At 60.0% G+C, this 22,933-nt stretch overlaps 1 protein-coding gene across 1 annotated transcript; it reads left to right on the top strand.

Annotated features, from left to right (window-relative positions):
* Nucleotides 1–9,821: 9,821 nt before the first annotated feature.
* Nucleotides 9,822–17,873, top strand: LOC308229886 (nuclear receptor ROR-beta-like; the record flags this gene model as incomplete). Its single annotated transcript, XM_080634214.1, has 12 exons — nucleotides 9,822–10,028; nucleotides 10,430–10,498; nucleotides 10,992–11,106; nucleotides 12,866–12,951; nucleotides 13,051–13,192; nucleotides 13,743–14,156; nucleotides 14,550–14,671; nucleotides 14,984–15,116; nucleotides 16,447–16,554; nucleotides 16,860–16,970; nucleotides 17,126–17,238; nucleotides 17,712–17,873. 12 exons carry the CDS (start codon nucleotides 9,822–9,824, stop codon nucleotides 17,871–17,873), a joined length of 1,782 nt encoding a protein of 593 aa, XP_080490340.1.
* Between the last annotated feature and the right edge of the window lie 5,060 nt (nucleotides 17,874–22,933).

Raw genomic sequence — 22,933 nt, 5'->3', positions numbered from 1 at the left:
CTTCAGGGCTGAGGCTGGAGCCTGCCAAGCCCTAATTAGAGCCGCTCGGCAGCGCAGCGGGGTGATAGGAAACCTCGCCTCTGGAGGCCGGCATTTAAACTGCAGCAAAACCATCCTGGGGACGTTGTTTGGGTGGGAGGGGGAGAACAGCTTCCCTCCCCTCGGAGTCACCCTGCCCCATCGGTGCTTTGCATCCCCAGAACGGCTTCCCAACAGGATTCGCGGTGACCGGAGCAGATCCCTGGATGCTTTTCTCTGCCCTGCTCTTCCTCTCGCCCTCTCTCCGCATTAACGTTAACTTTGGCCAAGAGCTTTTCCCACTGACCTACTGATCTTTCCTATTTCGGTCCCTGGAATTAAGGGATTGATGAGATTAACTTGTGCTAAAGCCTCCAGATCGGCTCTGGAGCGGGACGCCCAGGTAAGGGCACAATGGTCAGGAGGAGGAAGCCAAGCAGTGTGAGCATGGTTGGGTGGGTGCAGCACTCCCCATGCTCGACCAGCTTGGGTGCTGAAAGCTTCTCCCCTCTCTGGGGTTTAGGACCTGCTGTGGTCAGGGCTGAGCACCCGGTGATGCCCCGGTGTCACCAGTCCCTGGACCGCTGTCAGTGCCACAGAGAGCTCTGGCCACCGCCTCAGCTGACCAAGGACTCTTATTTCCACAATATTCTAGTTTAGGGTAAAAAATATCCCAAACCAGCCCCTTTTCACCTCAATTTAAACTCCCCCCAAAGGCAGGCTGCTTTTCCACCCCTGGGGAGCCCCCATCCCGCATCCCTGCCCCAGCCCTGGGGTCCATGTCCCCCCCTGTCTGCCCCCATCTACCCCTGCTCCCCCCTTGCCTGCAGCATCACACAAAACTCGCTATTTTTGTGGCTGGGAAGTTCAAAAAGATGGAGGCGAAGGGGGATGGATGGGGGGGGGCAGGAACAACCCGGCTTTGAAGGTACCTGGAGATTAACTCAAGGCCACGGTGGAGGCTCGGAGACTTTTACAGCAAAACCTCATTAAGGCAGGAGCGGGGGGGGGGGGGGGGGGGGGGCGCGGGGGAGCAGGGAAATCTTCTAAGCAGGAGGAAAAATGTTTGATTCAGCAGAAACAAGTGGGAAAAAAGCCCCCATCGCGTCCCCCCGCTCTGCTTTTATCTGTCCCGGGGGAGCGGGTGGGATATGGAGTCTGCCCCTCTCCTCTTTCCTGTTTATCTCCTAATTACGACGCTGGAGATTCGGCAGCACCGCGCGGTGCCCCGAGCTGGTGCCGAGCCGGAGCCGGGGGTGAAGGCCGGGGGATGCCTGGGGACCTGCCCGCAGGCTGAGTACCCGGGGTGCCTGGGACCCGCAAGGGGCGAGGGGGGAGGCAGGACCCTCCTTCAGGCATCATCAGTGCAATGAGCGGTGCCAGGGCTCTGCAGCCTGGCCCTGGGCACAAGCTGCCTATAGCCCCCCCCTTCCTCCTCCGGGACCCCAGAGCCCAGAGGGGTGATGAGCGGGATGATGGGGTCGGTGGAGGCTGAGCCCCCCTCCGGAGGAACCCCCCAGGGCGGATGCTGTAGGGTACCCAGCACACTGCCCCTCACTGTGCTGCAGGCTGCTGGGATGGGGCTGGCAATGCCACGGTGCTGCTCCATCCCACCCCACAGGCACCCACAGACGCTGCCCGGGGCACAGCAGGGTCCATGCCCTGCTCACCCCCCCCAGCACCTAACGAAGGCTCAGCATCACTAATTGCTTGGGGCCACCCTTGGGGTGCTGGGTGAGACCGAACGCCCCTTCCCTGGCCCAGCGGCAGCTCCATGGCCACGGCTCCAATTAGCCTCATTATCCCGCGTCGCCTCTGACGAAGGGGCAGGTAATTGCTGCGGCGTTGGGTGTCCCTCATGGCAGCAGCTATTGCATAAGCGCCAGGCAGGCGTTACGTGAGCTGGTCAGGCCAGCCCGGGGGCTCTGGTTACACCAGACCCACAGCCTCTGGCCCCAGTGGGCACAGGGACAGCCCCACAGGGGCAGCGGGCTCGGGGTGCACCCCACTGTTGCCTCGGTTTCCCTCTTTGCACCAGTCACCTGCCCTGTGTGCCCAGGCAGCACTCACTCTGTGCCCCAGCCCTAGACGATGGCCTTTGCATAACGAGTGCCATGGGGCAGTGACTCACACTGCTTCTGCAGGTCCACGTGCCCAGCACCATGCCAGATTGAGCAGCGGGCAGGGGCTGGCACAGGCAGCAAAGCCACATCTGGCTCCCATGGTCTGAGGGATCCGAGGGATCTAAGGGGTTTATGGCACTGGCCCCATCCAGTGCAATGGGGGGACCCTCGTCCTGTGCCACTGGAGTGCTCTGGCAGCGGGGTTGGGAGGAAGGGTGGCACCGGTGCCATGGAGAGGACAAAGTGGTGGAGTTCTCCATGGTGTTAACCCCACAGCCAGGGACACACTGATGCTTGGTAGGGGCAACCACCGCAGCTTCCCTGCAGCCACCCTGTTCCTGCTGCCTGCACCCCCAGCATGGGGGACAGAACCCCCACCCGGCCTTGGGGCTGGGGCTGCCATGGGACACGTCCCTGCACTGCCACCCAAAGACGAGGTTTGGGGGCACCAACACTGCGGTCCCTCCCCATCAGTGGGTTCACCCTGTGACCTGCTCCCAACCGGGTAGGTCAGCCCTTCCCAACGGGAAACTGAGTCACAGTAAGGAGAAGAGACCTGGCAGTGCCCATGGCGGGGAGCCCACGGCAGAGCCATCGCAGTGGCCATTGTCAGTGGCTGTGCCAGGGCTCAGCGGGCACTGGGCATTCCCAGCCCAGCCCCGATGGGAGTTTGGTGGTCGCCAAGTCTGCGGGTGCAGGATGGGATGATGCTGGTTCCCCTCTCACTGGGTGCGGTGTGAGTGAGAGCAAGCAGTGATTAAGGTGCAGTGGTGTCATCCCAAATCCCTGCTCACCTCCAGCCCAGCCAGCAGCTGATCGGGCCAACCCTGGCAGTGGAGCTGTGCCGGTGGTTGCCACTTTGAGGTGGCCACGGGCTGGCAGCACCCAGCGTCTGTTCTGGTCCTGACCAGAGTCAGCAGCGAGGCTGGGCCAGGGAGGAGGGGAAGGAGAAGGGCTGGATGGTCACAGGGTGGCAGAGGTTTTGCTCCTTGTCCATTCCCAGGGGCCATCTCCTTCCCGTGATTCCAATGCCTGGTGCTGCTGGTGCCACTGCAACGGGCTGGATCCAGCCCCGCTGGACACATCCCCTGGCATCACCCGGGCAGGGGCAGGTCCCTGGCACTGAGCCCGATCCTGGCAGCACCCTGACACCAAAGAGCAGCTCTGGACCCTCTGGCCCCGCTGCTTTTCCATCACTGGGAATGGCACCAGTCGATGCTGGGGTCAGCATCTCTGCACCAGCTGGCTGCAAGTGCAGCAGCACCAGGCTCCACACCACACTGTATGGAGGGGGAGACATTTAGGAGTGGTTCAGTGATCTCCAATGCTGCTACATCCAAACCAGCCCTGGGCAAGCAGAGGGGAAGCTGCTCCTCTCTTTGGAGCAAATGTTATACCAAGGACTCCAGTGTCACCACCGCTGACCTGGCTCCACCTCAGTTCTGGCTTTGCTGGGTCCAGAACCCCAATTTAAAGCTGTCTGAATCCGCAGGGTGAGACATTGAACAAAATAAAGGGGGTTCTGCTCTGGTGTAACCTCACATCTCCACTCCTGGGCCCCCAAAACCAGGGGGCTGAGTCCCAGACCTGCAGCGCCTGCAGGCTGCTCCTGCTTACGTGACCCCACAGCATCTCCTTGTCTCCCGGACTTCCACGGTGTGAGGGGTTAAGGAGTCAGTGTCGGAGCGTGCGTGGGTCCGGCATTGCTCACTGCAGGTGTGGTTAGTGCCATTTATGTAATACCTGTGAGTTGCTCAGGCTGTATTTTCGCTCTCGCTCTGGCACGGTTTGGCCAAGACTGTCCCAATATTGGCAATCAGGGCCGTGCTGGGCGAGCTGGCGACCGCCTGGTGGGAGGGGCGAGCTCACCAGGGCCCCAGAGAGTCCCCACATTGCTCGCGGTCTCAGTTTCCCCATCTGTGAAACGGGGCTAATGAGGGTGACCTCCTGCAGGCAGCGGCCGTGACCTCCGGTGACAGGCAGCGGCCTCACGGGAGCCGGTGGAGGTGGGAGCCGGGGTGGGATTGCAGGCTCCGGCCTGGAGCTGCGCCCGCAGAGCCGCGCTGGAAGCGGAGCCGGTGAGGACCGAGGCGAGCCGTCGCCCCGCGTCCCGTCCATGTGCGCATCCATGCGGAGCGCAGCGGGGGGAAGCGGGCGGGAAGCTGGGAGGGAAGGAGCGAACCCGACCGGCGACAGCAGCGGACCCGTCCCCAGCCGCCATCAGCGAGATCGCATCAGGCAGCGGCACTGGAGCGCGGCGCGGCCCCCGCCCCGACCCCAGCCCCGCGGCACCGCTCCCGCTGCGGGGCAGAGCGGGGCGCAGCTCGCACACGGGTGGGAGCGCACCGGGTGCCACCGCGGCTCAGCGCCGCTGTCCCTCTGCCGCTGCCAGAGCGGGGAGATGGCTCCGAGCGCGGGGGGAGCCCCTCTGCCACCAGCCCGGCAGCGTCTCCCGGCTCAGCCCCAGCCTTTGGGATGGACGCGGGTTGAAATCACCTCCTTCAGCCGTGCTTAAGCGGTTTAATTTAAGGGTTTGGGGCTGTGGGGGTTCTGCAGAGCCCATCTGCAAGGGCAGAGGAGACCAGGGAGCCATGCCACTTGTGATGGTGATGGTGGGTACCATTTCTATCTCCATAGAATCATGGAATGGTTTGGGTTGGAAAGGACTTTAAAGCTCATGCAGCTCCAGCCCCTGCCATGGGCAGGCACACCTTCCACTAGAGCAGCTTGCTCCAAGCCCCTCTGTCCAACCTGGCCTTGAACACTGCCAGGGATGGGGCAGCCACAGCTTCTCTGGGCACCCTGGGCCAGCGCCTCAGCACTCTATCTATGTCCATAGTGGATGCTTTCTCTACTCACAGCACATTTCCAGGCCAGTACCACCATCCTCAGGCTCAGGCACTAGGGGGCTGGAACTAGACAATTTAAGGTCCCTTCCAAACCAAACCATTGTACAGCCCCTGGGTGCTCAGCAGCATCACTCAAGGGCATCCTTTGCACTCTGAGCCCACGACATAGACCAACCACCTCCCCCTCTGTGGTGTGGCACCATGGGTCTCTGGTGACGTGGTGCAGGAGCTTCCCCACAAACCCCAGCCTTGGTGCTTTGTCCGTGCTGAGACCTTGGCATTGCACCACAACATCTCCTTTCATGGTCCAGAGCCATCATTTCTTTACATTTATCACAGCAGTGTGTTGGAACACCCCGAAGATACAACCCCAGGCCCGAAAGCCTTCTGTGTGCATCCCAACCCAAAGGACAGGCTGGCAATGTCTCTCTCTGAGCTCCAAAGCTTCCCACTGCTTCCACTGCACACTGTGTGCACGCAGACCTGGCCAGGCACCCCTTGGTCCTCAGCATCCCCACCCTGATGTTGGGTCATGGTGGGGCTGCTCGGGGGGTCTCCACGCTTCCCACATCCCCCCAGCGCCGGGTGTCTGCTCCTTCTCGGCCCCCCCCCCCCCCATCCCGCCGGGTTGCGGGGTCCCAGAGCCGAGCAGGGCACCCGGTGGGGAGCAGCGGAGCCGCGTAAGGGCGAAGTGATTCAGCGGGACACGCAGCGGGCCCCGTGCCTGGGCGAGCCGGGGCAGGACCGGCACCGGCAGCGCCCTCCCAGGGGCGGGCAGCGCCGAGCACCCCCCCAGCTGCCAGAGCCGTGTCCCCCCCAGCCCGGGGCGAGCGGACCCCGCGCAGCGCCCGTGGGCAGCGCCGAGCACCGGCCCGGTGGGAGCGGAGGGGACGGGGGGGGGACGAAGAGGAGAGGAGGAGGAGGAGGAGGAGGAGGAAGGGCAGGAGGTGGGGCTGGAAGTGAAACCGATTTGGGGGGGGCGGAGCGGGCTCGTCATGTGAACGGCCGCATGCTCGGGCAGAAGTGGGTCAGCGGCGCGGCGGAGGGGCAGGTGCCAGAGCCGCCCGGTGCCTCCCGGTGCCTCCCGGTGCCCCCCCTCCGGTGCCGCCGCTCCCCGCCCCGCCGCAGGGACCCCCGGTGCCGCCCCATGCGCCCCCCGGCGCGGTCCTGAGCTCCGCTGGCCACGATGCGAGGTGAGTGCGGGGAGAGCGGGGGGCGGCTGCGGGGAGGCAGCGGCAAAAGTTGTCGCCGGTGGGGCATGGGGGGGACCCGCATCAGCCCCGCCGAGGACAGGGGGGGACCCGCATGAGCCCCGCCGGGTTCTGTCCCGCTCCCCCCTTCATTAGGAATAAAATTGTTTGTTTTGCTTCGCTTTCCGACGCCGGCTTAAACCCGCTCTTAAGCTTTTCCTCGCACTAAACCCCTTAATCTCCTCTCCAATATGTTGCTCCCACCAGGGCTGGATTTATGGTTGTTTTTCCCCCCTTTTCCCCCTTCCCGCTGCTTTGGGGGTGGTTTGGGGCCGGGCCGGTGCCGCCGGAGAGAGAGGGGAAAACCAGCCGCGATTTTGGGTGCCCCTTGTCCAGGGAAAGGGCTGGGTCGCGCCAGTGCCTGCTTGGATTCAGCCGTTCTGATAAAGACGATTCCTACTTTTCATCCCTCCGCTTTGCAAAGCAGGCGGTTGGGAGGAGGATGGAGGGAGGGAGGAAGGCTCCGGCGGGATGATCCACGGGGCCCGGTGATGGTGACGCAGTGGTGGCCGGACCCAGAGCGTCCTGTGCCTCTTCCTGGTGGAGCTGCTGGGAGCACGGCTGGGACCTCGCACCGCAGCTTGGGATTTCCATCCCTGTTTTCCATCATCACCCACCATGCCCGAGCCCTTCACCCCACCAGGACCCTTTTCTGCACCTCCTTAGGTGTATTTTGGGGGTGCATGTGCGTAAATGGCACATTTTGGGGGTTGTATGTACTAGGACGTACATCTTGAAGCTCCTCATATGGGGTTTCCTCCCTCCTGGTGCGGGTGTGGGTGCTGCGACTCTGCCACCAGCCGCGCTCTCATGTCATGGTGGGGCCAGGGTAAGGTGAGCCCCCAGCTCCCCTTCCCACCCCATGACATCCTGGGATTTCACCTTTATTGGTATGGAGGGCAGCATTAACGCCTGCCTGATGGATAACACTGGCTCCTATGTAGCACTTACACAGCCAGCACTGGGTTTAATTAGCAGCTGGGTGAACTTTTCCTTTCTTTATAGAAATGTCTTTCCTCACCCCCAAATTCCTGCGTGTTGCCCCAAATTAAGGCCCATCCCCCCTGATTTCACACCATTTCCCCCCACCAGGCGTTTTTCCTGCAGTCCTGCCTGGCACAGGGTCCCCATCTCTCGCCCAAGTGCTACATTTGGAGACGATGCCCAAATGGCTTCAGTCTCCGTTTTCTCCCCTCAAAGGACCACGGCTCTGCCCCTTTCCCCGGGGACCACAGCAGCTCCTTGCTCTTGTCCTTCCCCGCACGGCGGCTGCGCCAGGGCCAGGCGAGAGGCTTTGCCTTGTATAATCCTATAGGGTTTCCAGCCCTCCCGCTCGCTTGTTTTGCAAGCGGCGTGGCTCGGAGCGTGCGGTGGCTCGGCTGCCTTCCCGACTTGTCCTAGTGACCTAGATCTGTCATTGGAAAAATCAGAGAGGGTGGAGGAGGAGCTTCCCTGCCCGTTTCGGTAGCGTGCACACACTGGCGCGGGCAAGGATGCCCGGCACGACGACGGCTGCACCTGACCTGGGTACCATGGGATGGGGATGTCCATGCCCTTCGCCTCCCAGAAAGAAGGTTGGAGGAGAAAGGTGGCTGCCGGCAGTGTGGGGTCCTGAGGGATCCAGGTAGCATTTGAGATCCTTGACCCCGATAACCCTGAGGAGCAGCAGCACATGGAGGGGGAGAGCAAAGCGATGGGGAGATGTTGGTCCCTTCCTCATGGGTTCACCCTGCAGCTTAGCCAGGGCCATGCTGGCAGCATCCCTGCCTGTCCCTCCTCCCTGTCACATTTAACTTTGAACTTGGCAGTGGCTATTTAAAGAGCTGCTGATGTCTAAATCACACTTGGTTTATTGGATGTGGTGAGCAGAGCCTCTCTCAGTGCCTGTATTTAGCCCCATGGAGATAATTCCCCCTGATTCAGCTGTGGGGCCGGAGGTTTCTCCCACCAGAGCCCGGTTTCTGCACACCCCACTCTGATGGCAGGTCCCTATCCCCACCACTGGCACCTTTGCCTCCTGTGCCAGCCAATGTGCAGAGGACTGCATCCTGCACCAGTGGGCCTGGTGCTGTGCTGTGCAGCAGGTGAGGCAATGAACCAGAGCAGCCAGGGCAGGAGCAATGTGGCCGTGCGGACCCTCATCGCCTGCTGCTGCTTGGGGTGAGCTGCTTGCTGTGATTTCCAAGCTGGGGACATGCACTGCACCACAGGACAGGAAACAAACGGCTCCTTGGGGCTGGCTGTGAAGCCATCGGCTGCGTGGCCATGGGGTCACCAGGGCAGGGAGTGAGCGGCTGAGCCCGGTTCTGCCCGAAGTTTCCAGGAAATCTGTGCTAATCTATGAAGGAGCCGCTTCCCACGTCCAGCATCACCCAGCGCGGGGCTGGAGTTGGGTAATTCACGTTTTCCTTATTGCCCGCACAGCCACGGTGCTGCCGGCGCCTCTGGAGCCGGAGCTTTGCCTGCCAACAGCCCCAGCCCACCTGGGGTTACTCACAGGGTGCATGGATGAGGATGGGATTTGCTAGCATTGATAGCGGAATGCTGGGGTGCTGGGGGACTCCAGGGTGCTGCAGTGCGGGAGCCGGTTTAAAAGCAAATCCAGCAGCAGATGTAAAGGGCTGAGCATTCCCTTTACTCACTTACTCATTCCTTCTGCACCTCCTTTACCCCACGGCCAACCATTCCCCAAATACAACGGTGCCTAATTGCTGTGGGGAAGCGCAGAGGCTCCTGGAGGTGGGTGCAGTGGGGAGCAGCAACCGGGGCAGAGGTTGCTGCAGGGGATGAGGGAGCAGAGCCGGGTTTTGGGGCAGGGATGGAGATGTGGGGTAGCGTCATGGGTCCCTGCTGTCCCCATGGGTCCCTGCATGTCCCCGTGCAGCCTGGACCCATCCTCCTCCCCCTGCTCCGGGTGCACCGGTGGGGATGCTGAGCCAGAGGGGACAGGATGGTGGTGATGAGCATCAGAGCATCCCGGTGCCCTGGCTGGGGCTGGGGGGTGAGGGAGGGCTGCGGGGCTGCCGTTAATTACCGGAGGTGCCCGTCCTGCAGCATCGATCGTGGCAGCAGGATGGGGCACAGACCTACTTTCCCAGCAGGTTCACTGGGTAATGAGCCAGGGCACTGGGGAAGCTGCCGGCCCTGCTCTGGCCGCAGCAGCCGAGGGGGGATTTGAGGCAGGGATGGCCACAGAGCCCCCTCCAAAACACCCAGAGCGGGGCTCCCCAGCAAGGGACACCCGGGTCCCAGGCGTGGGTTTGCTCCTGTGGCTGTATCCTGACCCCAGCCCCACGGGTTGGAGGGGGTGTGGGCTCTTAGGGGTCTGTGCAAAGGCTTTGCAGGGACCTGCTGGTGCCCCCCACCACTTTTTGCATCCCGCAGGAGTCCTCCCCCCTCAGCCAAGGGACACCCAGTCCCCATGGAGTTGGCTGGAGTCGGGGGCAGCTCCTCGCAGCAGTGGGGTTGCAGCACATCCCAGGGCTCGGTAGGGTGCTGAGGGCTTTGGGGTGACCCCTGTTAGCAGTGAGATCGTACAGCTGAGGGGAAGGATAGGGAGGAGGAGGGAGATGGGGCCGCCCATGGCTGCTGCACCACAAAGGGAGGGACCAGACCCTCGTGGTCAGATCGTGCAGGGCCTGTCATGTTTTGGGGTGCAAGAAGATGCGGAGGTGGTGGAGAGGAGGGTGTCTGTCATGGAAGGCAAGCGGGTGGCAGGGGACCTGGGGGACCATGCAGGGATGGACCTGCGTCCTCCACAGCCACCCACAGCTCGGGGCAGCAAACAGGTGTCCCCAGGCTGAGGCATCACCCCCAAAATACCCCAGAGGTCCCATCCCCAGGGCGGGAGGTCAGGATGCAGCTGCGGCTCCATCCCGGTGTGGCCGTGGGAAGGGTTAACGGCTGCGGTGTTACACAAGCGCATGGGGCCACGGGCAGAAAGTGTGTCAGTGGGACAGGATGGCTCCAGCCACAGGGCCACCGGACCAGGGGCCGGTTGTCACCATCACAGCCGAGCCGGTGGCTGGACGGTGCCACGGTGCCACTTACATAAGGGCCAGGAGTTGGGCAAGAAGTGTTTACAGTGGGAGGAGGGCAAATACCGCGGCCGGGACAATGTAATTGCCGGCTGAAGATGTGAGCTTATTCCTTTTAACCCTTTCGTTTTATTCCCTGTGCCCTGTTTTAGCCCAGCTCCAGTGGGGAAACTGAGGCACAGTGGGGGGAGCTATGCCTGGTGTGTGGGGTTCGCTGCAATGTGAGATCATGGTGAGATCTAGAGGATGCGGAGGCCACCCCACCAGCACCCGCATCCCTCCCTGTGCTGCTGGGTTTGCCTAAGGGTGGTGTTTGGCCACCCCAGGGGCCATGTGGCCATGGCATGAGGGGAAACTGAGGGAGCTGGCACCGTGATTCACCCAGTGCTTACAAACAGAGCGTCAATGAAACGCTGTCCTGGGCTGTAATTGCCACCGCGCCGGGGTTACGGCCGCAGCCCCACGGCAGTTATTTGGGGCGAACGTCTTAGGAGCGGGTCAGGTGCCGCCGGCAGCACAATGTGTAATTAGCAGGATGCTAATTAGAGCCCCAAAGGCTGCGGGCACCCAGTGAGCAGCAGGGGCTTCTCCTTCACAACACCCAGGGGTGATGCTCAGCTCCGGAGGAGCCAGAACAGCGTCACCCCCTGTACCCTGAGCTCTGCCGCGCTGGCTACAGGGGGCTCTTAGGGGCGTCCCCTCTGCCTGGACCAGGGCTATGGGAACAGCATTGGCATCGTTGTGAGCGGGTTCTGGGGTCTGTGCTCATTGGGTGCCGTGGGTGCCAGGGCCACGCTGGCTCCGGCTGTTGTGCGGGCGCGTGGTGCCGGTAATTGCGGGGTCCGGCAGTATCGGCCGCGGGCGTGAGGGCGCGGTGTCACCGCGGTGCCTCACCCGCGCCTGCAATTACATTGCATAAGGACCCGACGCCGCTTCCTGCTGGGGGTGGCAGCAGCAGCAGCATCACCCTGTGCCCCCCGACGTGCCTCCGCCTCCAGCCCATCCCCGGGTGCTGGGGTGCGCGGTGGTCGCCGTGGTTTGCGGGTTGCACCCGTCCGCAGCAGCAGGGGTGGAGGTGGTGGCAGGGGCCAGGGAACTGGGGAGGGGTCTCTCAGCCGTCAGAGCTGGGTGGTGAGATGGGGGTGGCCACACGGCACCCTCCTGGTGCCTCCCAAAGGGCTGACCCGGGGCGGCAATGCCGGCGCAGTTGGGGTGCTGGGACTGGTGTGGCTGTGGTGATGCCCTGGCCATCCCTGCCCACCCGGGGGGGGGTCACCTCTGCTGCCCCAGGCGCAAAACTACAGCAGAGGTGCAGGCAGAGGAGGGACAGGGTGGGATGTGACCCCCTTGGGTTGGGGAGGGAAAGAACACAGTCCTGGGAGAAGCCCGGTTTGGCAGCCTGAGGAGGAAGGGGTGAACCCCAAAATCACCCAGTGCATTTGGGGCAGGAGCTGAGCAGTGATGGAGGAGGGATCCGTCCCTCTGCTTGCACCCAGACTTGGGATGAGTCCTAACCCCATATGGCTGGGGGACCGATGGCAGCCACTGCACAACGAGGCTTGCGTGACCCAGCCCAGCCTCCTTGAGCAGTCAGGGCTTCTCCTGCGCAGCTCCTAGGGGTGATGGTTGGCTCCAGAGCTCAGGAGGGACCCCAGGACACAGCCGGGTGCAGGCGGTGCTGGCCCAGCACTGGGGCTGTCACCCGCAGCAGCGACCTCCAAACCATGACCAGAACCGGTCATTCCCAGGGGAGAAGAGAGGCAGAAGGGAATTACCCGAGCTGGGGATTTGCAGAGCCCCAGGAGGTTTGAAATAACCATAATCTGGCTGCGGGGGTTATTTTGGCGGGGCTGCCCAGCACCCTCGAAAGCGAAGCCAGGATGAGCCCGGCTGGGGCTGGAGCAGGGATTAGAGGGTGCAGAGATGCTGCGAGGCACGTACGAGTCCCGGGGGTGCCCCACGCCCCCCCCCGGTGTGTGTGGGGCGGGCAGAGGCAGCCCAGATCTGGGGCAGCTGGAAAATGAGGAGGACGAAGCCTATTAGCAGCTCAGTGCCAGCGAAGCAGAAGCGGGAGGGAAGAGGATTTGCGGGGGGAAGGGGACCGAGACCTTGAGCTGGTGATGGCTGCATCAGTCCTGGGTTTAGGAGGAGCTGGCAGGGGGGCAACGGGGCCCCTGGACCCTCTGCTTGGGCCAGACCTCTATGAGGAGAGCCATGGGATGGGGATGGTGCCTGTGCCAAGGATGTCCCTGTCCTGGGTGCCCCAAAGTGTGCTCACACTGAAAAATAAGGGGAATGATTCCAAAACGGGGTCCCGGGCAGAATGGTCCCCAAACACCCCTGTAGATCAAAAGGCTTTTCTGCCTGTCTTTGCTGGAGAGGATGGTGGAGCAGTTGGGGGTACCCCACACCCTGTGAAGGGTCTCTCTGATGCTCAAGCATCCTTGTGGGAAGGGCTGAGCTGCAGCAGTTCCGGCTTTCGTGCCTCAGTTTCCCCCCTGTCCCAGCGGGAGGGCATCTCCCTCCCTCAGTTCAGTGGTGACCGTCATTAACACCGTGGTTTCCCCTCCTTTTCCCCTCCGCCGCAGCCCAAATCGAGGTGATCCCGTGCAAGATCTGCGGAGACAAATCCTCAGGGATCCACTATGGCGTTATCACCTGCGAAGGCTGCAAGGTGAGCCCAGGGCTGCCTGGAGATGGGAGCCGGCGGGTGCGCGGCCGCGGGGTTGGCGTCTCGCCGGGCGCTTTCCCAACACATCCCTGTCCTGCGCAGGGATTTTTCCGGAGGAGCCAGCAGAACAACGCCAGCTACTCCTGCTCCCGGCAGCGGAACTGCCTGATCGACCGCACCAACCGCAACCGCTGTCAGCACTGCCGCCTGCAGAAATGCCTGGCGCTCGGCATGTCCCGCGATGGTGAGTCCTGCCCCAGCGCCTTCTCCCTCCTCCTTGTTGTAGTGAGGTGGGGCTGGGCTCTGCTCCCAAGGAACAAGGGATGGGACAAGAGGAACCGGCCTCAAGCTGCACCAAGGCAGGTTTAGATGGAGCTGAGGAACAATTCCTGCCCCAGAGGGTGCTCAGGCATTGGAACAGGCTGCCCAGGGCAGGGCTGCAGGCACCGTCCCTGCAAGGGTTCACACCCCGTGGAGACAAGGTGACATAGGTTAGCTGGCCCAGGGTGCCCAGGGAAGCTGTGGCTGCCCCATCCCTGGCAGTGTTCAAGGCCAGGTTGGACACAGGGGCTTGGAGCAAGCTGCTCCAGTGGAAGGGGTCCCTGCCCGTGGCAGGGGTTGGAGCTGGAGGAGCTTTAAGGTCCCCTCCAACCCAACCCATTCCATGATCCTGTGATGCTATGAAACCACGCACTCCTCCGGGAGCCAGGACCCATCCCAGGGCAGGCCGGTGGTCACGGCTGATGCTCTGCGGGGTGGAAGCTGCCCTGACGCTGCTCTCTCCCCCCCGGCAGCGGTGAAGTTCGGCCGCATGTCAAAGAAGCAGCGGGACAGCCTCTACGCCGAGGTGCAGAAGCACCAGCAGAGCCAGGAGCAGAGCGGTGGCACCAAGGATGAGTCTGAGCCTCTGAGCCGCGTCTACACCACCAGTGTCAGCAGCGGGCTCTCGGACCTGGACGACATCTCCACGCTGTCGGACGGGCTCCTCTTTGACTTCCCCCTCACCCCTGATGGCAGCAGCACCTACTACAACCTCGACCTGCTCGCCTCGGCGCAGCCCTCGCCCGACCAGTCCAGCCTGGATGTGGCCGATGCCACGCTCATCAAGCAGGAGTCCATCTACGAGCTGATGCTGGAGCCAGCCCTGTTCGCGCACGGCGCGCTGGAGGGTGCTCAGCTGGCTGCTGATATCTCCGTCCTTGAGATTGGTGAGTGTTGGTGTGTGATACCGGGCACGCTTGGGGTGTGCAGCCCTGGGCATGGTGCTGGGTGCAGCCCCGGGCACCTTGCAGTATGAATCCAGCCCTGGGCGCCCACATTGCGCTGGGCACACTCACAACAAGCGACCAACCCAGCCTCGGCGCTCAGAGCAGCCCCGAGCACATCCCTCCTGCAGGCTGAGCACTGATGGAGCTCAGCACAATGAAGCTCCCCCTAAGTGTGCCTTGGGAACAGCTCCGTCTGTCCTCATATCCCCATGACACCACGCATGAGCCCCTCCAGCCCTAGCAGCTCCCATAAGGAGACCCAGGAGAGGACGGTGTTGGGGCGTGAGGCTGGGGGGTCCCCAGGGCTCACCCCGCACTGCCCTCGCCTTGCAGACCGGGTGGCCCAGAACGTGCTGAAGTCCCACCTGGAGACGTGCCAGTACACAACAGAGGAGCTCAAGCGCCTGGCATGGAGCCTCTACTCCCCCGAGGAGGTCCGTGCTCTGCAGAGCAAGGTGAGCACTGCTCTGCGGCCCCCACGGCTCCCCAGCGCTGCAGCAGCCCCCAGCAAGGGCCACGGCTGTCCCCCGGTGCTGTGCTGAGGCAGGGGTGAGGGTGGAGAGGATGAGGAAGGTCAATCAGTGCTCGAGGAGCTGCCAAAGCCCAATATTGGGAGGTGGATGCGGCGGCAGTCACATCCTGGCTGTCCTCATGCCAGCACCCACCATGGATGGCCTGGGTCCCTTCCCTGCCCTGTGCAGTGGGATGGGGGGGGACAGTGGAGCCGGGGTGATGGAGCCCTAAGGGCTGTCCCCGCTGTCCGGCAGAGCTGCGAGGCCATGTGGCAGCAGTGCTCGCTGCAGATCTCCAACGCCATCCAGTACGTGGTGGAGTTCGCCAAGCGCATCGACGGCTTCATGGAGCTCTGCCAGAATGACCAAATCATCCTCCTGAAAGCCGGTAAGAGCGGGGACCCGGCCATGCCCCTCTCATGTCCTTGTCCCTCTCGCGTCCCTGCCAGACTCCTCATGACCCCAACACCTCTCCCAGGCAGCAGCCATGGTGCCAAAGGCATCATAGAATCACCATCGAATGATTTATGTTGGAAGGGACCTTAAAGCTCCTCCAGCTCCAACCCCTGCCACGGGCAGGGACCCCTTCCACTGGAGCAGCTTGCTCCAAGCCCCTGTGTCCAACCTGGCCTTGAACACTGCCAGGGATGGGGCAGCCACAGCTTCTCTGGGCACCCTGGGCCAGCGCCTCAGCACCCTCACAGGGAAGAGCTTCTGCCTAAGAGCTCATCTCAGTCTCCCCTCGGGCAGGTTCAAGCCATTCCCCCTTGTCCAAAGCCCCTCTCCAGGTTTCCTGCAGCCCCTTTAGGCACTACAAGGATACGTGTATCCCATCTTTCCTTTTGGCTAGTGCTTTCCTTTCAGGATCTCTCCTCCGCCCTGGTTGCCTCCAGGCTCAACATCAGCGCCTGGGGAGCAGGTACTGGGCTAGAAGGAGCTGAAGGTCGCGTTTAAAGGTGATGGGATAGAGAGGGACGTGGGGAGTGGCCACTCCAGGCAGAGCCTTTTCTCCATGGGCACCCTCAAGTAAATGTCACCGGGAACCAGGGATGGAAATGAGCACAGCTGGTTTCCCACCCGGAAAAGTTGTGCCGGGAGGGAGAAGAGGAAAGGATTGGCCTCTTCTCCTGGCAAGAGACTGGGAAGAGCAGGACAACAGCAGCGCACACCCGTGTCCCCCCAGTCTGCCTGGCCAGGGAGCTCAGTGGGCAAAAGCCCCCACATGCCTCAAACAATGGAATCCCCTCCTAGTTCCTAGATGTTCAGGGCTGGGGAGCTAAGAGGAGAGGGAGACATGTGCCAGCATCCCGGGTGTTGTATCCCAAAGCCAGAGCTGGCCGTGCCTGACACGCTGGAGTTTAACTCGTTCTTTCCTTTCTTCCTTCCATTTTCTTTTCATGTCTTTTGTTTTCACCCTCTCCCCTCTCGGTGCTCCACCACGACCTCGATGGATCTCTGTGGCCGGCTGCAAATGATGGATCACATTTCCCTTTGGTGAAACATTGTGGTCACAATTGGACACCTAAACATAAAAAAAACCAACCCCAAAACCAACCCCCCCCCGACCTGGATTTATTGGAAATCATCATGGGAATCACTCTTGGGAATGAACAATCTGGACTTCAAAACCTGCCCTGGGGGCTTTCTTCTGTCTTATATTTGGTCCTGGGATGATGGGAACCCCCTGCCCTTGTCTGTGCTCTCTCTGCCTGTGTCAGGTTGCCTCGAGGTGCTCCTGATCCGCATGATTCGCGCGTTCAACCCCTTGAACAACACCGTGCTCTTCGAGGGGAAGTTTGGCGGCATGCAGATGTTCAAGTCACTCGGTAAGAGCCTCTCAGGGCTCTCCTCCCCTTTTCCTCTCCTTCTGACACCCGCACAGGGCTGGGTGAAAAGCAGCATCCCCATGGCTGGGCGGGTGAGCAGCAGCGGGTGAGACCCTGCTGCGTTGGCCCCCACTCCTGTTGGGATCGGGTTGATGTGCGCCATGGCTGGGATTGCGCTTTCTGCCCTGGTCTGAAGCCCCGCGAGGCTGGGGACCCCCCTTCACCCATCTCATCTTCCGAAAGCTTTCCGAGCCTCGGGTGCTGCCGGGGGTGACGTCCCCCTCTTCCCTGCTGTCCCCCATCAGGCTGTGACGACCTCATCGGTGCTGTCTTTGAGCTGGGGAGGACCCTGTGCCGCCTGCAGCTATCAGATGAGGAGCTCGCCCTCTTCACCGCCGCCGTCCTGCTCTCCCCGGGTATGGGGGGACACTGCAGCCGGGGAGGGGGGTGCCTCATGCCAAAGCTGGGGAGAGAGGACCCGTACATCTCAGTGCTGCTTCCTTGGTGGGTGACTTAAGGGAAGGAGGCTGGGGGAGCCCCCATGGGGTTTCTGACCTGCCATCTCCTGCAGATCGCCCCTGGTTGACCGAGTCCAAGAAGGTGCAGAAGCTCCAGGACAAGATCTATGTGGCCCTGCAGCACGAGATCCAGAAGAAACACTCCGCTGAGGACAAGCTCTCGAAGGTAGTGGTGATGCATGCATGGAGCCAGGTCGGGGCATGGGGAGATGTCTCAGCTGGTGGAGGTGGCTGTGCTGCAGCTCATGAGCCACGCATGGGCAGCGAGCCCTGGGAGCTATGGAAGGAGGAGAATTTCCCTTTCCACAGGCATCTCCATTGCAGTGAAGGCAGAGGCATCCTCACCACAGGCAGCCCCGTGCCACTGAACCTGTCAGTGTGCGGGCAGTGGGTGTTTGGAGCAAAAGGAGCGCTTTGGGCAGAATGGGGCTGGGATGGGGAGCGGGACATGGAGGGCTCCTTGGGTTGGGTTGTCCTGCAGAAAGACATGGGTTTGGAGACAAAGCCACATTGCTGCCAGGCTGCCCGATGGTGGAAGTTGTCCACGGTGCCAGTGGGCCCCAAACCCACCTGCTTGTCCCCAAGGGAAGGGATTTTAGGCAGGACCCCCATGGTCACCAGCTCCTCCTTTCCCTGCAGATGGTTTCCAAGCTGCCCTTGATGAAGACCATTTGCAACCTGCACTTGGACAAGCTGGAGTTTTTCCGTCTCCTGCATCCGGAGACTGCCATGAACTTCCCACCCCTCTATAAGGAGGTCTTCAACTCGGAGCTTCAGTACAGTGACCCACGGGAGAGCTAAAGCTGGGAGCCACCGGCCCTCTTCGAGTTCCCCAAAATTTGGAAGCAAACGAAACTTCAGAGGTTTGGGGAAGTTTATTTAAATCAAATAATCAAACTCAAGAGAACCCCGGGGGCTGGGGTCTCTCCCAGCCCCGTTTCCTCGCTGTGGATTGCAATAGCTCTTGAATGTAAAGCACCTTGAAGGAAAAAGCAAACAGACTTTGCCATACCAGTGAAATGAATGTGAAATCCCTGCTCGGGAGAGGAGATGCTCCTGGCAGTGGTAAGGGACCGACTCCTCCGGGCAGCACAGGAGGAGGGAGCGCGCGCCGCCGCGCTGGCGGCACGGCCCTGCCCGCTGTCCTGGCTGCTGTCTCCATCCCTGGGTTTCGTTTTTTACTTTTAATTATTATTTTTATTTTATTTTTTTATTACCCAAACACAAGGCGTGGGATAAAGAAGGGGCAACGCAGACCTGGCTGGCCGGGAGTGAGCCAGGTCGGTGGCGGCAGCTTTGGGCTCCCAGCTGGAGCCAAGGAGAGGGTGAAGGCAGAGCCTTTGCTTTATTCCTTCTCCCACAGGTGCAGCGAGCCCATAGGACACGGGGTGACCTCAGGAGCTTGGGTGAGAAAGCTCCGGCTGTGGCTTGGGGTGGGATTTAGCACAGGATTTTCCCATGGAGGAGGCTGGTTCAAGGGAAACGAGCTGTGCAGGTCTCCGTGCCCTCCGTCGCAGCATTCTCCCAAATGCCCATCCAGCTGGTGCTTGGAGCTGATCCGGCACATCCACCCGCCTCCTGCCACCTTTCTGCATCCCAAGGGCTTTCCGAGGAGGGGCTTTGCCCTTGGAACTGTGGCCAAACCCCAGCTCCTGGCTGCTGCACCCAGGAGGCAGGTGCAGGCAGTGGTGCAGGCATCAGGGCTCGGTGCCTGACTGCGCGTCGTAGCAGGCAGGGGCTCTTTTGGTGCTGGCTCTTGTGTGTAGTTCTGTTATCGAGACCCACAGCTCAGCACCCAGAGGAGGTTTTGTGGCCTTTCCTCTGCCCAGCCCACAGCCAGGTCGCCAGTTCCCACTCTGGGACCATTGGAAGCACGGCCATGGCTGCTGTTGCAGGTTGAGTTGGACTCAAGCTTTCACTCCAAGGAGCTCTGTTATGTTGGGGTTTGCTCTCTATTTAGCAGGGCCTGGGAGCTTTTTAGGGGGAGAAACTGCCCATTGGGGTCAAGGGGAAGCGAAAGGTCCTTATTCCTTCCCTGGTGTGGTCAGGACCTGCTGCTCTGAGCTTGGGAGGCTCAGAAGGTGAAGAAGGGATGGATTCATGAGGTGATGCTGCGATAGCCCACAGCCGGCAGGGACACTTGGTGGACTCCATGGCCAGGCTGTGCACATGGTTTTTCTGTCCCTGTTCCTGTTCCTCCTACAGCAAATGCCAAAAGCTACAGGGAAAGAACCTGCTCCAAGGCAGCCCCAGTTTCTGCTGACAAAGGGCTCAAATCCCAAGCCCCGTCCCTGCTTCTTGTTGATTCCTCATGCGTCCAACCCTGTCCAATGGCAGCTCGGATCATCTCCAGGTGTGAGCCGAAGACCTTCAGTTCCATAACTGCATCCCTTAAACTAAGCGAGCAGCTTTCTTAGCCATGTAGGGGATATTTGTGTTTTCAGTTTAAAGACCTATGGAAAACCATGGACCAACCTTAACCAGGAAAGGCTCGCTAGGAAACCAATGGGATTTTTGCTTTGGTATAAGGCAGAGAAAATTTAGGGACCGTGTTATTCCCTGGCAGCTGCCACCCACCACATACAGCCCTGTGCTGTCTGGTTTTGCTAACCACCATCTGAACTGCTTCCCAGAGCATATTGGAGTTGGTCAGCTTTGTTTCTCCTCCCAAAGGCATTGGAGCCCAGGTCCCTGGTGAAGGCTGCTGATGCTGAGTGCCAATGTGTTGTTCTCCAGTGCAGTGTTCGCCGGGGTGGGGATGCACCGTGCTTGTTTCCTGCCCTCTTGGATCCTAAAGGCTTGGACAGAAGTGAGAAGTCAGCACTGCCTTGTTCATCTAAAGGGTTGTGCCTTTTCCTGAAGCATCATTTCTGACAGCACCGTTCACTTCCCAGCTCCTCTCTGCAGGGAAAAGCACTCAAGAAAACCAATGTGCTTTGAGGAAGGGGCTCTTGCCCCCTGGTTCTGCAGGACAGCAGCACTCCCTTGGAGGAAACAGCCTCGGGTGGTTTGAAATGCTTGGAATGCACAGACCTTTATTTGTGTCCCCAGCATTCGTCAGCCAACATGCACCAATGGTCAATGTCACTGTTCTCATTTCATCTGGCAAAGAAATCAAGAAAGCACCTTAAGTCGGGAAAAGACGGAGCCCTTGCCACAGCATCCATCTCATGGGAGAGATTTTGGATTCTGAGCAATAAGAGGTTCCTGTGGGGAATCTCGGGAAGACTCGAAGCATTAAACGTGTGTAACTCAACCTGCCAAACTGTGGGAACCTGCACTTTGAAGTTCTCCTTACAGGAACTGACTTGCCTCCTGCCTGGGATGGGTGGCACACGTTGGAAGGGGTGACAGGGACCCCCATAGCACCGCTGGGGCTGCAGGCCCTGCTTTCAGCCACGGTGGCTGTGCCAAGGTCCCTCACGCTCCCCCTGTGCCCCCATGAGCAGTGGCTCAGCAGAGGCAGGCATCGAGCTTGTAGGGAAAGAGCAATTGGAAAACCCTGGGTGGAAATGCCTGGAAAAGGGAGATTTCCCCTCTCCCTGCACCAGAGCTGCGTGGGGCTGGGGGAGATGACGGATGGGAGCCCCCAGACCCCCAGCTTCAGGTCCTTGGTGTCTTGGGGTCGTTGCCATCCCACTGACCTTTGATGTCCAATGGTTCCTGTGAGCGGGGCAGCCTCAGCGCAAGGGGATTGCTCTTTTCCACACGCAGATTCCTTTTGTGTTTGTTCGCTCCGGCAGTTTAGCTGAGTGTGCATTTCCACCTCCAGAACCCTCACACTGTGTATAAAAATGGATAAAATATATATATATATAATATATTCTTGTGAATGTTGGTGCAAAAGAGAAAACTATCTAAAGTTTCGGTCGGTTTTATGTTCTTTTTTATCTCTATGAATGAAAGGAAGGAATGGAAACCACTTTTCTTTCCGTTCAGCACCCTCCACACACCCCTACCTGTAGATAGCAACAGGTCTCCTGGAACTGTTTGTAGACGTAGGCAGATGCTTCTGTTCTCATGGAATGTTCCGTCGTGGAAGATTGTAATTTCTATTTTTTTAAAGCAAAGCAAAGAACTAAATAAAATGTCCTCTTTCGGACCAGTCAGCTCGGAAGGGAGGGCAGGGGAGGGAGAAACGTTTATTTAAGGACAAAGGTGTTGTCTGGATTTTGGATGACATTCAATAAAAAGTAATATAATGTATGGACAAAAAAAACCCCAACCCTTTTGTTTGAAGGTGTATTCTATAGGTTTATCCATGTGTACTGCAGAGAATTCACAGGAATTGAAATAAAAGTCTGTTTTAGCAGGTAACAAAATGAATACTGTTGGAAACAGCGACTGGGATTCCACAGTCTAGCAAAGGGTGAGAGTGGTTGGAGCAAGCTGCTCTAGTGGAAGGTGTCCCTGCCTGTGGCAAGGGGTTGGAAGTGGATGAGCTTTGAGGTCCCTTCCAACCCAAACCAGGCTGGGATTCTATGGTTATTGGTTCACTTAAAGGCAGGCACACGCTGATGGGAGCAGGGGAGGAGGTTGGGTTTGTCTGCCATGGGTGTGCGTTGGGTTCAGAGCCCTTGCAAGCGCTTCCCAACCACGGCGCATCATCCTCCAGCCAGAGCATTCCAAGGGAGGCTTCATCTTGGAAACCTGTTCAACCAGCACCAAGCACCCGGCTGTGCTGGGGACACATTTCGGGCCAGAGGGTACACGGATTCAAACAGTGCCCAGGCCTAGGAGGGAAGGAAGGAAGACACACACCCTGGATAAAAGGATGCTAGGACTGGAATGCGAGGACTCCTCTCCATCAGGATGCAGACAGTTCAAAGGTACCTCTCTGTATTAAGTGTGCAAAGCTCATCCTGATTCTCCTCTGCTTCCCCTCAAAACCTCACCTGGGTGCACACTCCCTATGCAAATCCAGAGCAGCTGAGTCCCTCAACAGCATCAGGATCTGTTGGGAACTGTTTGGAGCTGTGGAGCAGAGCAACGTGAAGGAATCCTTGTACCCGCAGGTAACCTGCAGGGTCAGGAAATCCTCAGCCTCACCTCAGCAGCTCCACAACGGCTGCTGTTCTGCCCTTCCCAGGATCAGCACACGTCCTCCTCCTGGGTCCCATGTGCAGAGTTTCTATATTGCAGGATAAAACCTGGCTGCTACCAAGAGATGGGAACAGCAATGGACACGTTTCTCCATGGTTTGTTATTTTTAATAAAATCAATAAAACTCGGGAAATCTGCTTTAAAAATCCTTGCAAAGGGCTATTCCTTAAGCCATGTTCGTGAAAAATGAACCTTCAGTTCCAGTGTTAACATCAGCGGGTGAACGGACTCTGCAGGACCCTGGAACACCAAACACCAAGAAGTGGCAGGATGGGACCACCCGAGTGTGTCCGTCCCACATGGGGCATAGCGAGGACGGGAGCTGCCTTGTATTGGGGGGACCTTAGTGCCTGATATCCCCGTCCTTGGGTTTTGCCATCCCACCGCCCATCACCTTCGCTCAGTAAGCACTACCTTACCCTTACTGTTGGCCACACATCTCCAGTAGCGCTGGATTTACTGGGGCGGAGTGACCTCTACTGGTTTATAGCTAAAATATTCCCCGCGTGTTTGTGATAATGAATGGGTTGGGTTGGAAGACACCTTAAAGCTCCTCCAGCTCCAACCCCTGCCACGGGCAGGGACCCCTTCCACTGGAGCAGCTTGCTCCAAGCCCCTGTGTCCAACCTGGCCTTGAACACTGCCAGGGATGGGGCAGCCACAGCTTCTCTGGGCACCCTGGGCCAGCGCCTCAGCACCCTCACAGGGAAGAGCTTCTGCCTAAGAGCTCAGCTCAGTCTCCCCTCTGGCAGGTTCAA

The sequence above is a fragment of the Psittacula echo genome (genome assembly GCF_963264785.1).
Source record: "Psittacula echo genome assembly, chromosome: 24".
Lineage (NCBI taxonomy): Eukaryota > Metazoa > Chordata > Aves > Psittaciformes > Psittacidae > Psittacula > Psittacula echo.
The sequence above is the reverse complement of the archived record's forward strand: the minus strand, read 5'-3'. Positions and strand labels throughout refer to the sequence as shown.